The sequence below is a fragment of the Myotis myotis genome, unplaced genomic scaffold (assembly GCF_014108235.1).
Source record: "Myotis myotis isolate mMyoMyo1 unplaced genomic scaffold, mMyoMyo1.p scaffold_m19_p_2, whole genome shotgun sequence".
Taxonomy (NCBI): domain Eukaryota; kingdom Metazoa; phylum Chordata; class Mammalia; order Chiroptera; family Vespertilionidae; genus Myotis; species Myotis myotis.
In genome coordinates this window covers 196,858,125-196,872,863 of record NW_023416324.1, presented here as the reverse complement: position 1 = coordinate 196,872,863, position 14,739 = coordinate 196,858,125, and the positions used below count along the sequence as shown (strand labels likewise).

Here is a 14,739-nt window from a genome sequence, read left to right as displayed (position 1 = left end):
AAATGCCAAATGACCTACTATTACAGTTGATTTATGCTGTTTTTCCCAAAGGTAACACAAACAACCCTCTAGAACAGTGGTTGTCAAAGCTTGATCCTAAGAGCAGCAGTTTTAGCATCACCTTGGAACTTGTCTGAAAATGAAAATTCTGGTGACATGACCCAGCAATCTGTTTTAACTAGCCCTCTGGTTGATTGGATACATTTGAAAGCTTGAGAACCATTAAACTAAGGTTTTGTTTGATTTTTAAAGCCAAGAAGAATTGGCCACTGATGAGCATAGGCTGATGTTAGACATTATAATGGAAAATTGCAATTTCTAGTAACTAGATCTAAGTCACTTCACAGATCCAGAGCCCATTGTTGGAAGGAAAATCTGTGTCCCCACAAGGACACCAAAAGGATAGCAAATAATTCTCTAACCCTTCCTCAAATTTGCCAGAATAATTGTGCACCAAAAAAAGGGAATAGCCCTGGCTGGTGTGACTCAGTTGGTTGGGCGTCATCACATGCACTGAAAGGTCACCAGTTTGATTCCCAGTCAGGGCACCCGAGTTGCTCACTCAGTCCCTGATCAGGGTGTGTGCGGGAGGTAGCTGATACATGTTTCTCTCTCAACTCAATGTTTCTCTCTCTCTCTCTCTTTCTCTAGGAGCAATAAGAACATGTTTTTTTAAAAAGAAAGAAAATGGAATATCCAGACTTCTTGAGAATGGTGAGACTGAGGTAACATCTGACACTGACATCAAAACATGGTCCTCCAGTTAAAATGGAACCTTATAGATACCAGACTACAAATGGTGTTTGGACTCAAATCCATCTTACAGTGGATCTAATAGATCTAAGGACTCACTCTGTTGCTGTTTCCTTAGTCTCTGAATGCCTAATGGCACAGACATGCTTAGAAGTTGGCATTTGGTTTCCTGACCTGTGATTTAAGGAACAGTATGATAAAAGGTGCAATGCATCTTCCCTCCAGGTCAAGACATTAAATCAGAAGCAGTATCACCTCCCCGAAAAAATTGCAGAAACTTGTTCCAACAAAGATTTAAAAGATTCATGGATGGAGATTCCCATAATATCCCTAGTCATTCCACCCATCTGGCCTCTGAAAAAAAAGGCATATGGCTCATGGTGGGTTGCAGTGGATTATTATAAACAAATCAGTATCCCTAATGACAGTTTCTGTGTTTAGATATGATTTTTATTGGAGTAAATCAAGTCAACCTCTGGGACATCATTTGAGGCTTTTTCTCTACTGAATGCTTTATTCCTGATTCTTATCAACAGAAAGGACCAAAAGCAGTTAACCTTTATATTGCAAGGAGGGCAGTACATCTTCATTCTCTTGTCCGAGGTCTGTGTTAATTTTCCTGCTATCTGTCATGGTCTATTCCAGAATGGTATCAATCATCTTGATATTCCACAGTTCATCATGCTAGCCTTCTATACTAATTGACATCTTATTAATTGGACCTAATAAGGAAAATGGGTCAAGTACTTTGAATGCCCTACTAAAACACATATATGTCAGAGGGTAGGTGGGCAGTCCTTGATGATTAAGGAGCCTGACACATCAGTGAACTTTTTAGGGATCCAGTGGTCTGGAACATGAAGGTACACACCATCTGAAGTAAAGCCTGACTATGGCACAAGTAACTGTGCAATTGGAGTTGCCTGACATGAGCTTGGTGTTAACACAAACTCCCAGAAAAAGACTGAAAGGCATAGAAACAAACTACTGTGTTAAGGAAATAGTATCCTATATAATAAAAGCCTAATATGCTAAGTGTCTAGTTGTTTGGTTGGCCATTCAACCAATCAAAGCATAATATGCTAATGATATAAGGTCGCTCAACTGCTCGCTATGATGTGCACTGACCAGCAGGGGGTAAACAGTCAACTGGTCAACCAGTTGCTATGATGTGCACCAACCACCAGGGGGCAGACACTCTGACCGGTAGGTTAGCTTGCTGCTGGGGTCCAGCCGATCAGGACTGAGGGAAATGGGCCAGACACACCCTGGAGTCCTCTCGCAATCCCTACCTGGCCCCAATCATGCACGGATGGGGTCCTTTGGCCTGGCCTGCACCCTCTCGCAATCCGGGCTGAGGACCCACCCCCCAGCCGAGGGCACAAATTTTGTGCACCAGGCCTCTAGTATTTAAAAAAAGACTTAAGTAGCCCAGAAGATACAAAAACTATGAAATGTTGGCCTAGAACTTCATATCACCTGCCCCTGTTACACAGGTGCCATTTCCTAAGCTTTCACCTATAGCCTCATGGAAAATTACCTATAACCAACTGATAGAGAAGGAAAAACCTTGAACCCAAGTCTTGATCAAAGACAGTTGCAATGCTATATGGGAGTTCTATAGAAATGAATCACTGTCACAATACAGTCCCTCTCAGCAGTGACTCTGAAAATATAGGAATAGCCACAGGAGGTTCAAGAGTGTCAACCAGCTTCTCTTTGGCCAACCCACTGCTTGCACAATAGGCAAATTAACAAAGTGGCCCTGGTGGAAGGCTCAGGTCCTGTACATGGATCCAAAAGCAGGTGCTCCAGAAACCAAGGGGTAGAACTCGGCTTAGCCTCTCTCACCATCACTCTTAATGACCCAGTTGCAGAATTTGTACTTTCTGTCCCTACAACCTTGTATCTGCTGGGTTTGGAGATCTTGATTCCCAGAGGAGCATTGCTTCCCAGAAAACACATTAAGTATTTTACTGAACTGGAATTGAACTATTTTTAACTCAGCATGCCAATGGACAAGAAAAGGAAAGAATTTCTATACTGTATGGCTTGACTGTCATTCCAGTGGTTGCTACACAATGGGGACAAATACATGTACACCTACATTGCAGGACTCACTGAGGTACCTCTTGGAGATTCTGTGTCCAATGATAGTTATAAATAGACACTCACAGCCACTATTGCCTAACAAAGGAAAACAACAGAGAGTTCATGTATACCAGGGAGGAGGGACTGTGCCAACATAACAAGCAAGCAACCTAGAGCAGCTGATGTACTGACTAAAGGTGAGAGATACTAGAATGGGTGACAGACAAGGGAGTTGATAAATATCAGCTTTGACCCTGGGTCCCACTGCAGCAGTGAAAACTGTTGCTTGGTTTCTAATCCTCTTTAAAATCTTAGGTGATTGAAACTTACCACTACTTGGAAGGATTGGCCTTGCACCTCCTTTTTTAAGAAGTAGAGAAAGCATCTTGTTCTCATACAAGATCTAGGATATTATAACAGGATGCAAGTGAACCTGATTGGTGCAGGGATGTATATAGGAAACTCAGTCTATGCATCACCCTAGATCTACTCCATTCCACCCAGACAGCAACCATTTGCAATGCTTCTAGCTATCTGAAATATACCCACAGTGTTTAAGTCTCAGCCACTGCCACTGAATACTGAAGGCCCCCACATTTAGCCCCAAATGACAGGGAGTGACTGCTACCCTGCAGGCCAGAGACTCTGGCTGCCCCAGGGGCTGCCTGGAAGGGCTACATACTACAACCTGGACATATAGGAAGTTAATGCCTTGTAAGGTGAACTTTACTACTGAAAGACAGTAGATGGGAAGGACACCAGGAGGTACATTTCTCACCCTTCCTTCTCTCCGATAGACTGCTCTGAGGTGTGGTGTTTCCATATGGCTTCTCAGGAGACATCCTGCAAATCTCAGCATCTGGCTGATTGTGTTGGGAAGATATGGCAATCTTATTAGCTCATCCTCTTGAATTTTCTTTCTTTCTTTCTTTCTTTCTTTCTTTCTTTCTTTCTTTCTTTCTTTCTTTCTCCTTTCTTTCTTTCTTTCTTTCTTTCTTTCTTTCTTTCTTTCTTTCTTTCTTTCTTTCTTTCTTTCTTTCTTGCCTCAATTGCCTTTATCCTCATTCTTACTTCCCTAGGAAAGCACCCACCTCACCCCCACCCCCCAATACAATGTTAGCATGTTAGATTTTGCTGTAGGTACTTTTTCTGTAATACTGAGCAAGAAGTCAGCTATTTTTGTTTCTTTTAAAGAGTGGGTGATTCAGGACTCTGTTTCCATTCTGAAATTAAGGAGCTTAGAAGTCACCACTCCATTCTAACAGCAGTTATAAAGCAGAAAAAAATGAAAAATTAACAGCTTTTTTCAAAAGATCTGTCACAGATATAAGGTCACAGGGAAAACCACTGCTTCCAAAATTGGAGAGAATTTTTATATGTGAATACAGAAAATCACAACTTACCAGAGCAGAAACCCAGGAACAGTCACCTCCACGGGAACCAATGCTAGAGTAGGAAAACCTGTAGTGGATGAATTACTGGAGGCTCAGTGTGGACAATCTGAGAATTAAAAACTCCAGAGTGAACCAGGGCCCCCACACATTTGTGAGTTTTACCTCCAGGAGCTCCACTAGGTCCTCACAGTGACTATGGAGAAAAATCCCCTCAAGTTTCCAGCAGCAGAAGGACAAAAAGAACCATGTTGAAATATGCCAGAGGATTCTGTTCTTAACAAACCTGGTACCTATTTGCATCCAGTAAACATTTGATAAATTGATAAGAGAATGTAGGCAAATGTGAGAGAAAACATTTGTCCAATGTCTCAGTTTCTTGTGTGTGTGGAAGGAGAAAAAAAACACAGAATCTTGTACCAGGCCTTGAGCTAGGGAAAGGGCACAGGTCTAAATACTGCCCTCAGAGAAGTCAAAGTCCAATGGAGGAGGCAGACATGTGAACAGATTGATACAATGGAGGGGAACTGGAGACCCCCAAATGAAATCAAGTAATTCTAGATAGGCTGGGTACAACCAGGGAAGAGAAGACGACAATCAGAGAAGACTCTCTAGAGAACAGGATCTTCCAAGATACATCTTGAAAAATGCAGTGTGCAAAGCAGGAAAGGGCATTCTAAGGTAGAGGAAAATAGGCTGTAGAAACAGACAAGGGCACCAAATCAAAGAAGACCTTGTATGCAACAATATGGAATCTTATTCTATAAATATGGAGATGCACTAAAGCAGAGGTTCTCAACCTATGGGTCGTGACCCCTTTGGGGGTCGAATGACCCTTTCACAGGGGTCTCCTAAGACCATGGGAAAACACATATATAATTACATATTGTTTTTGTGATTAATCACTATGCTTTAATTATGTTCAATTTGTAACAATAAAAATACATCCTGCATATCAGATATTTACATTACGATTCATAACAGTAGCAAAATTACAGTTATGAAGTAGCAACGAAAATAATTTTATGGTTGGGGTCACCACAACATGAGGAACTGTATTTAAAGGGGCAGAAGGTTGAGAACCACTGCACTAAAGGCTTTTAAGCAGGAAAGATGGCTTGATCAGATTTCTGTAAAGAAACTTTACTCTGTCTTCTGTGGATATTGTCACTGCTGTAGACAACTCGCCCAGCCACCTGTCACTGCTCAGCCTTGGAATATTCCATCTAGCTTATAAGAAACAAGTCAAATGAGAAAACTTTGAAACTACATAGTCAGAGACTGAGGGCTTCCTGGACTTGCTAGCTCGCAAAAGGAAGAAAAAAGTTGCAAGCCTGTTACTATCTTGCTTGACAGCTCATCTGATGTGTGATTTCCTTGTGACTGTGTGAGTTCCTAAAAAGTGAAAGAAACCATGGTTTTGGAATCTAATCTGAGCACTGAAAGTTTGTGGTAAAATTGAAGATGTATTGCCTCCTCTGTGGGAAGCCACCCATTGTCTTCACTATTAAAGAAGTGTAAACAAGGATCCTGGAATGCTGGTGAACCTTGAGCCGCTGGCAAGGGCCAGAGCTATGCACCGGTTGTTTAATCCAGACAATGGGGGCTCAAGCTATTTCCTGACCAAATAGTCTCAGAGTAAATCTTTCTAATATTTACTGACCTTTAAGTTAGTTTGTCTGTTACGGCAATTAACTGCCTGACTAAGAGCTACATGTGTATCCAAAATTGAATAAAAGGTTGGCAAGGCCTGGGCACCAGTGGAAATCCTTTCCCTTGCACTGGGCTTTCTGCCTGTCCCCCAATATTTCCAAATTATTATTTCTTGTCTCGTCTCTTTCATTTGTGTGCGGCCCCTTCTCCAGATCCCGAACCCTGAACCACACGGTACGTGTAACATTCACACTCTTCTGCCTTATTAGGCCATCCTAAAACAGTAATTATGAACTTGCTTTCTCTTCTCTTCCTAAATTCTATTAGAAGAAGATTGCATGTATGGGCAACAAATACACATGGACACCAAGGGGTTGGTCTGATAACCTATCATTTGGCACCAAACGTATTTTACTACTAGATCACTTTGTGACAGGGTTGACATCCAAATGTAGACTCCTGGGTTTCTGTAAGAATACAAATTCTGTCAAATTCCAATAGGCAGGCAGCTTCATTCTATCCCTTTGCAAATGAATTTCAACACCTTTACATCATGCCGATCTCTTTTCAGACAAGTACACTTTAAAAACAAGCCAACGTCTAAGGATCAAACTTTGTGGGTTCAGAACTCCCAAGAAGACAAAAACATTGCAAGTTCACTAAGGGAATGAGGAGGAGTAACTCTCTCTCTCACCATTACGTTTCAATCCCAACCAGCATCCCAGTACTTGTCCGAAGAGAGGAAGACCCTCAGCACTGGGGGAAGTTCAGAGCTGGGAACTGAGGGTAACCAGGGTCTGATTGCTTTCCTCCCCACTCTTCCCTCACACAACAAAGCTTTCCGTAGTCTGATCTGCCAAACAAAGCATCTTGTCTGCTTTTTCCAACACCTCCCCACCACCGCCCCTCTTCCCCCCGCCGCCCCCCAGGATTTGGGAAGAAATTTTTTTTAATCTTTATTGTTTAAAGTATTACATAGGTCCTCCTTTTTTCCCATTAACCTCTTCCAGCCCACTCCCGTCCTCCCCACATTCCCCCACCCAGGCCCTCACCACCCATTGTCCATGGATTACGCATATATGCATACAAGTTCATTGGTTGATCTCTTCCCAACCACCCTCCCCTGCAGGAAGGAATATTTTTAAACTAGTAATAACACCAAATTCAAGGAACTCATTATATCTGATTTCATTTCAAGTCACCTTACAAATATGGTCTTTGAAGCATAATGAAAACACCCAGAGACATAAACTGCTGCTTAAAACCGTCCCCTGTAGAACTTACCCCTTCTGCTGAAAAGAGATGAAAAGGAAAATATTTCCAAGTGTTCTGAGTTCCTTACTTAACAGTCATCATATGAATTTCAATTGAAAAAAAAAAAAAGGGTCACCAAGTGTTTAAAAATCTGCTTTAATTATATTTTCATGAATTCCCGGAGAACATCATTGCAGTGAATGTTACAAAAAAGCAAAGAGAGACATCTGAACATGCAATAAAAAATGGATTCACAGTGAAAATAATATATGCGGGTACTAAAATATAGTTACTTGGCTCCCTGAAGGAAAAGATTTCTTCTAATTATCTATTCACTTGGGTTTTATTAGGATAAAGTTTTGTGGGTTTTTTTTTTTTTCTCAAAAGCTTTGGGGGAAGCTTTCAATTTCTGCTACCATTGTTAGCATCTGGAAGTCCCTCATTCTGAAAGCCATTATTTGCAGCCTATAATTTAATCAGAAAATTCAAAAGTACAACAAACAGCTTGGCAACTGTGTTCTTGTTACATACAAAGCCATTAGCAAAAATATGTAACAAAATTTATGTAAAACAAACAAGTTTGTCCTTATATACAGGAGTTTGCTTTATTCCACCCCCTCACCGCCTGCTGTAAAATGAGAGGGTCTGGGGTGGGGGGGGAGTAGCTACCAGAACTCTTATTCTGGTTGGGAGAGAGAAATCTTAAAAGGTAAGGTAACTATTTTAACCACCTTTTAACCGAGTTGTAAAAACGCGTCTGGGCTTCTCAACAAAGGAGGAAAAATAGGAACGATGACAATGGCTTTAAAATAAAGAATTCATCCCTCCGTCCTTTGCAAAGCTTCTTAGCTAACTCAGGTTAGAGAGTGAAAATGACTACATTGGTGACTGTGATTAGAGGTGAAACATACGTACACTGTCACCCAAGCCGCTGAGAAGGTTCGAATGTAGGGCATGCACATATTTCATACCGACAGAGTTCACACCACAGGGGAGAAAGATCATATAGGTGCATGGGGAGTGCCACCCAAATCTATACATAAACGCAGAAAGAACTCATGGAGTCAAAGGCAGACCAAAACACAAGTTTAAAAATACATGTCCAATCCAAATCATTTCAAAGCCAAGGACCCTGTTTACTGAAAACTCTTGACAGTCCTACAGAATACCTTGTAAACATGGAAAATGCGGCATTATGTAACTCACAGTCTCAAAAGAAAATAAATTTCTGGTTTATCATCGCTGCTTGGCTCTGTCTGCAAAACAGAACGATCCGAACAAAGCTGGTCAGTGTGGCCTGCGTGCAGGGCTGTGCATGCGCCCTCGGGGATGCCCCGGCCCTCCACGCCGCTGCCCTTGGCGTTGCTAAGGTAGCCGGCTATGTAGGAGCCCGTGGAGTGCCGGTTCCCCGCGGGCGCGGGCACCGCGGGCTTGTTTCGAAGAACCACTCCACCCACGTGGGTGGGGTTCACACCCTTTTGCTTGTTGGCTTCCTGCTTCTCCTTGGCCCGGCTGGCAATATTGCGCACTCTGCTCTGACTCCTGGATGACAGCTTTCTGACCAGCGCCCTGGGGAGCTGATTGGCATCCTGCTTTGCATACAGCACCTGGCAGCTGTCTTCCTGCTCGAAGGACACGAGTTTCCGCAGCTGCTCGGTCAGGGCATCCATAGGCTCTAACGACTGTGTCTTCACAGCCACACCCTTCCTGTCTCGGATGCCTGTTGTCACAAAACTCTTACTGATACACTGGTACTTGCTTTCGAAATTGCAGGCGATGTCCTCCGACGTTAAGTCCCCCAGGCTTTTGGATTTGCAAGGACTGGGCAGCTTCAGGACAGGCAGAGGAGGCTGCTGGGGCTGCCTGGGCACAGGGGCATGCAAGTCTTGGGCACCAGACGGGGGCACGCAGGTCTGGTTCATTTTTGCATCTGAATTGGAGAAGTGCTTGTGCATAAAACCAGCACCCTGATAGGCTCGACAGGAACGACTTTGATTTTTGACATCTTGACTAGTGTTGAATATTTCTGAGACAGGAGGGTGGAGAGTCGCTTTGCAGTAGCCGTTTCTCAAGCCTCTTTGGAAATGGTCCACCACATCCCGGCTGTACTTCAGTTTGTATGGAGAAGCAAGGGGACTTGTGCCTTCTCGCCTATAATCATAGGTGGTTATAGACAGATTTTCTGAGTCTCCATCGATTTCCACAAGACTGCTCTCCCCAGAAATTAGACAGAGTGTGGGGTCAGCTATTCCGTCTCCCAGGGTCAGTTCGGTGGAAGGGGCGAGGCTGTTCTTCAGGATTTCCCAGTCTTTCCCATCGGTGGGACTTTTTGGTAACCAGCAGTGAGAAGTGTTAGAGGAACATGGCAGGTTGCTTTCCGTGGCCCCTGTCTTGGCCTTAGCAGAAGGGTCATCATCTAGTTTGTCTTTAGAGACGTTAGGAGTGCAGGCAGTTTTACAAACCACTGTGTGTGTTGAGCGTTCAGAGGCCTCAGGACTTAAGAATGCAATCCGTTCAGGAGTTGAGCAGAGTAAGGATGCCTTGGGTTTTCCCTTGGGAAAGTCATGCTGGAAGGGCATTTTTAGGTCCATGGTGGGCAAGGGAGGATGGTCTGACCTCATACAGGTGCCATGAAGAGGAGAAACAACTGTGAGGTTAGCCTGATCCCTGGTCTCCTCAAACTGGCCAATCAGTGCTGAGATGGAGCTGCCCGGCTCATTCTCATTTGTTAAAGTGACATTGTCGATAAGATGGGAAATGTCACTCTCCTGCAGAATCTCGGTAGAATGTAAGTCAGGTGTGTCAGGACAGAGCGTAGAGATGTCTGACAAAGAATAGGATGTTGTAGCTTGACCCTTACCGCAATTACCATCCACATTTTTAATCTCCAGATCGCTCTGAGAAAGGATGCTTCCTGACAAGGTGCTTTTCCCTTCCACAAAGCCCCCGGCATTCCCACTCTCCTTAGTTTTCACACCATACCGATCATGCGTTAGGTTAACTGCAGGATTAAGAGCCAAATGCTTCCTTGGGGAGAGGGATTTGTTGAGGCAGCGGTGTTCCTGGCCATCACCTGACACTGTTGGTTTGGTTCTCCCACCCTTGGGACCTGGCACTCCCTCCTGTTCTGTGATTGATATCTTGGTAGTAGAAACAGCAGAGTCCCCTTGGCTGATGTCTTTGTGGAGGAGAGCGCTGGAGGAAGAGGATAACTTTTTGCTGAAATGTGGAAAGTGTTGATCTTTTATACTTGCCTTCCCATTTCTGCTGCCATCCTCATCTTCTGCTAAAGGAAACAAACAACATTTTAGGTGACGTGTAGCACTTTATGTAAAAGCTGCACACACTCATGTTTGTCTTCAGACAGACAAATGGGGAATGTAAATCTGTTACATCATGAAAGGATATAATTATGGATTGCTTAGATTTTCAACAAAGTATCTGTGTGATGAAGAAATGGTAAAATATATGTATAGGAATTTCACTGAAGTTTCCCTTTGAATACCTATTACATCAGTGGAGGATGTAATATTCATTATCCAAAAAAAAAATGTCAATGAGTTACCATACTTTTACAGTGAGGATTACCTTAAGTTGTTTCCTATTCAGATTTGTACTACACAGAAGCATGGCAATAAAAACAGAACAAGACAGCTCTGTTAAACAAAGTATTGTGGTACCTGTAAGCAAGATACTATAAGTTTTCAGAGTTAAGCATGTTTTAAAAGTACAAATAATATTATTTTTAAAAATCATTCTGGCAAAAGATATAATATAATTTCTAAAACAAAATGGAAGGTACAATAAATATATTAAAATGTCAATATATTATCTTTAAAATGTAAAATTGAAGAATTGGTCACTAATTCTATCCCCTTGTGAATGCCTAATTTTCTGTTGTCATATTTTTGTTTCTGGTACACACATTTTATATTGCAATCTCTCCTAAAAGAGGCAGGAAAATAACAAGCACAGTAAGGAAAACTGTAAAAACACACAAATCACAGCAATTTGGGGTACCCCATTATGCTTATTATAGTGCTAAGACAATATTGGGTGTTTAAGAATTCTTGAACATATACTTTTAATAGTATTTCAATGCTTTCAGTCATAATCTATAAAAAAAGAATTTGTTTAATTATTAAATATTTTCCTAACTAAAAGTATTCATCATAAATCTTTGATAAACCCTAAAATTATAAGGAAAATAATTAAATTTCCAATGATGTTACCACTCAGAGTCAGGCACTGTAAGTTTTGTAGAGGAATAGAACTATGTATAGAATTTTGTATTCAGCATTTTCTCCACTTAATATTTTTTCTACATTATAACTTGAGTCATTCCATGGCTATGTATTGCTCCATATTTGCCACAAATTTTACCTATACATATACATATACATATACATATACATATACATATACATATACGAAAGACTAACTTATATAATTGTTTTTTAAATGGAAAAAAGAAACATCACCTCATTATTACTTTCTAACTCACCTTAATAGTATTAACATCTTAATTTTGGCATTGACAGAATAACTACCAATTTTTATTAAATATAGTTTTATTTTCTCCCAAATGGAATTCTAATATAAATTTTGAATCATGTGTTTCATCTTTCCTCTGATATTCCTCTTAGCAAAAAATTTCAGACTTTTAAACTCCCTTTTCTTATTCAAATAAGCGATTCAAAAATTGGTGTGTCTCCCTAGAATATCTTTAAAATAAAAATCAATATGAGCAAAATGGTGCTCGTGAGAAAATCGATTATTGAAATTAGATTGCATGATAAAAGGAGAATTTCCCAAAAGAAATAGGTATCACATTCTACTTGTCTGAAATTATTCTGATTTAATTAAAACATACTTGTTTCAGAGACATCAAACGAAAACAGTTTTGGTGCTAAATTATCTAGACTAAGGCAGGAGGAGTCACTGACACAAGCCAAGAAGTCTTCGGTACATTGCACGGCAAGCTGCACTGTTTATCAAGGTCTTGATATGAGTGAGGTATTACGGTCAAATTAGGGGCAAAGCTGAGTAACACGCTTAAGGAGCCTATGACCGGGAAGGAGCTGCAGGCAGGCTGCCTTCCCAGCAGCATCCAGGGATCAGGGAAATGAGGCCACAGGAAAACAGCGCCTGAGCTACCTCTGAGGAATCAGAGATGTTTAAGTGAAGATAGTAACTTGCTTTAACATCTGGTTTTCCCTCTTTCTCCATAAACATTCCCAATCACAGAAATGTATTATATGTTGGGGAGAGAAAAACAACTATATGCAACTTCAGAAAAATCAACACGTTCCTATTCAACCTGAGAGCAATCAGTATATATGGCGCCCACCGAGAAGATCAAGGTCTCTCTGCTCATATTCTGCAGGCTTCACCTCTCCCTGCCAGACCCCACAGATCCCTGCAGTCACACCTGCTGGTGTCTCATCACTCAGTCACTCTCAGATGTCAATGTGAGTCGAGGTTTAACCTTTTCTCTCACCCTCTCCCCAAAGTTTAAAATCTGGTCTAAAAAAATCACTTTAGTCCGGCCGGTGTGGCTGAGTGTTGACCTATGAATAAGGAAGTTATCGTTCGATTCCCCGTCGGGCACATGCCCAGGGTTGCAGGCTCAGTTCCCAGTAGGGGGCGTGCTGGAGGCAGCTGATCAATGATTCTCATCATTGGTGTTTCTATCTCTTGTTCCCTCTCCCTTCCTCTTTGAAATCAATACAAATATATACATTTTTTAAAAAAAATAACTTTAACAATTACTTATTTTTCAGTGTGCTTTACTTTGACTACAAAATGTCAACCACATTATAATAACTAGAGATCAGAATGGTGCTTACAGGGGTCTCTTTTTAGAGAAACTTAAAGCATCTTACCCAGAGAGTTTTCTTTTCCATCGGTGTCTTTTGCTGTTTCGGATACAGGCAGCGACAAAGCCCCCAGAAAGCACTTGTCAACAGGCATCGAGACCGGGCGCACCTGCAGGCTCCTCGTGGTCCTCCTCACAACACCATCCTGATCCCTTGCCGCCTCGGACACGGAGTCCTTTACCTCCACCACTTCCTGGAAGCCCATTTTGCTCTTTTTTCTGCCTTTGGCCGGCGCGCTGGCTGTGCGGCGCAGAATCCGATCTCCAATCGATCGCTTCCGGACGTAATGGGAATTGCTTTCTGAAGAACTGTGCCTGGGGTTCTTATTGAACAGTCCCTTCAGACCTTGGAGCTGTCTGTTCTGGAGATACAAAAGGACCAAACTCAAAGTCAGCAAAGGCAGTGGTGTCAACAACTTGCCTTTCTTAAAATGACAGCTCCATGAAAAATGGAATACAAAATGGAAATTTTCAGCCATTGCAATATACTCAGACCAAGGAAACAGCAGCTCACAGCATGTTTGCACAATGTCATGCACGTCTTATCCACCTTTACTTTGTGAGGAAGGCAGCCTTCCAGAAGTTTCCTACCCGGAGGTGACGAGGGGGCAGGAAAAGTTTTCACAGTTAACAGACTGTTAAAAACTTCAGCCGCCTTAAAGCAACGGATGTGTGTTTCAAACTGGTAAGCGGGAAGATGGAGTGACATGAGAGAGCATGAGGCCGTAACTTTAAAAAAGACATATGTCAGCAAGAACAAAGCGCCACGCTGAGCAACTACCTTTGTAGCTCCTAGAAAGTGCAATATAGTGTAACTGGGGTTGAGTATTAAAGGGCTCCACTGCAAGGAAAGAGACAAACAGACAAGACACAATTTGGGCTCAGTTCAAGGTGGCACAAGTGAAAACAAACAAACAAAAAAAAAATGCATATATGCTTCTATAAACCCTGTCTTGAGGTTTCAGTGATTTTAGCCACGGGTTCATTCATGGCTCCACTCAGCACCACCACCGCACGGCGGTTTGTGCATCCCAACCCAAACAGACCCTGAAAGTAATAAATTATATGACTTCTAAATGGGCACTTGATTAGAAGAGAGAAGTCTGTGGAACACTTTCTTTTTCATATTTTAATTTATTTCTGGACCAAGTTTTAAACAGCTTCTGAATTTTATTATTTCTGTCAAGTATGATAAATACTAGAAAAACTATTTCATTACTCTGGAATTCCTAGAAATTCAAGAGTCATTTTTCGATCGTTTATATGTGTGTGTATTTAGGCCAGAGGAAAAGATATCAACAAGCAGCACAAACAGAAACCCAGGACTAAACGTAGAAAGTCGAGGAATAAAACTGCATCACTCTTCAGGATTAGGATTCTTAGACATCCCATCACCTATGACTGATGTGAGAAACATACACGTCTAATCGAGGCTGAATTCAACCATTCCCTAGCAATTGCCTTGTAGTCGTGGTAATATCAATATCAGCCAACATTTTTGAGCATGTATTGTGTGCCAGGCAGATTTCTAAGGATAACATTTATTTATTTACGAGGTAGGTACTATTTTTACTCCACATTTACAGGTGAGAAAGCTGAGGCATAGAGGATGTATATGCATCTGCAGCGAAGCTCCCTACTACGCATTCTTCCTGGGAAAGAACACAGTATTTCTGGGCCTTACTCAATGCTCTCCGAGTCCCTCCAAATCCCCTCTGG

General features: G+C 41.9%; 1 protein-coding gene across 1 annotated transcript in view; it reads right to left on the bottom strand.

Annotated features, from left to right (window-relative positions):
* Positions 1–7,282: 7,282 nt before the first annotated feature.
* PLCH1 (phospholipase C eta 1) overlaps positions 7,283–14,739 on the bottom strand; it is a 195,748-nt gene continuing 188,291 nt past the window's right edge. Inside the window, exons 22-24 of the mRNA XM_036351235.1 lie at positions 13,802–13,861; positions 13,028–13,382; positions 7,283–10,428 (exon numbers count right to left, since the gene is read on the bottom strand). Coding sequence (XP_036207128.1) covers positions 8,345–10,428; positions 13,028–13,382; positions 13,802–13,861 — 2,499 coding nt within the window. The 3' untranslated portion in view covers positions 7,283–8,344. The remainder of the gene's footprint in view (positions 10,429–13,027; positions 13,383–13,801; positions 13,862–14,739) is intronic.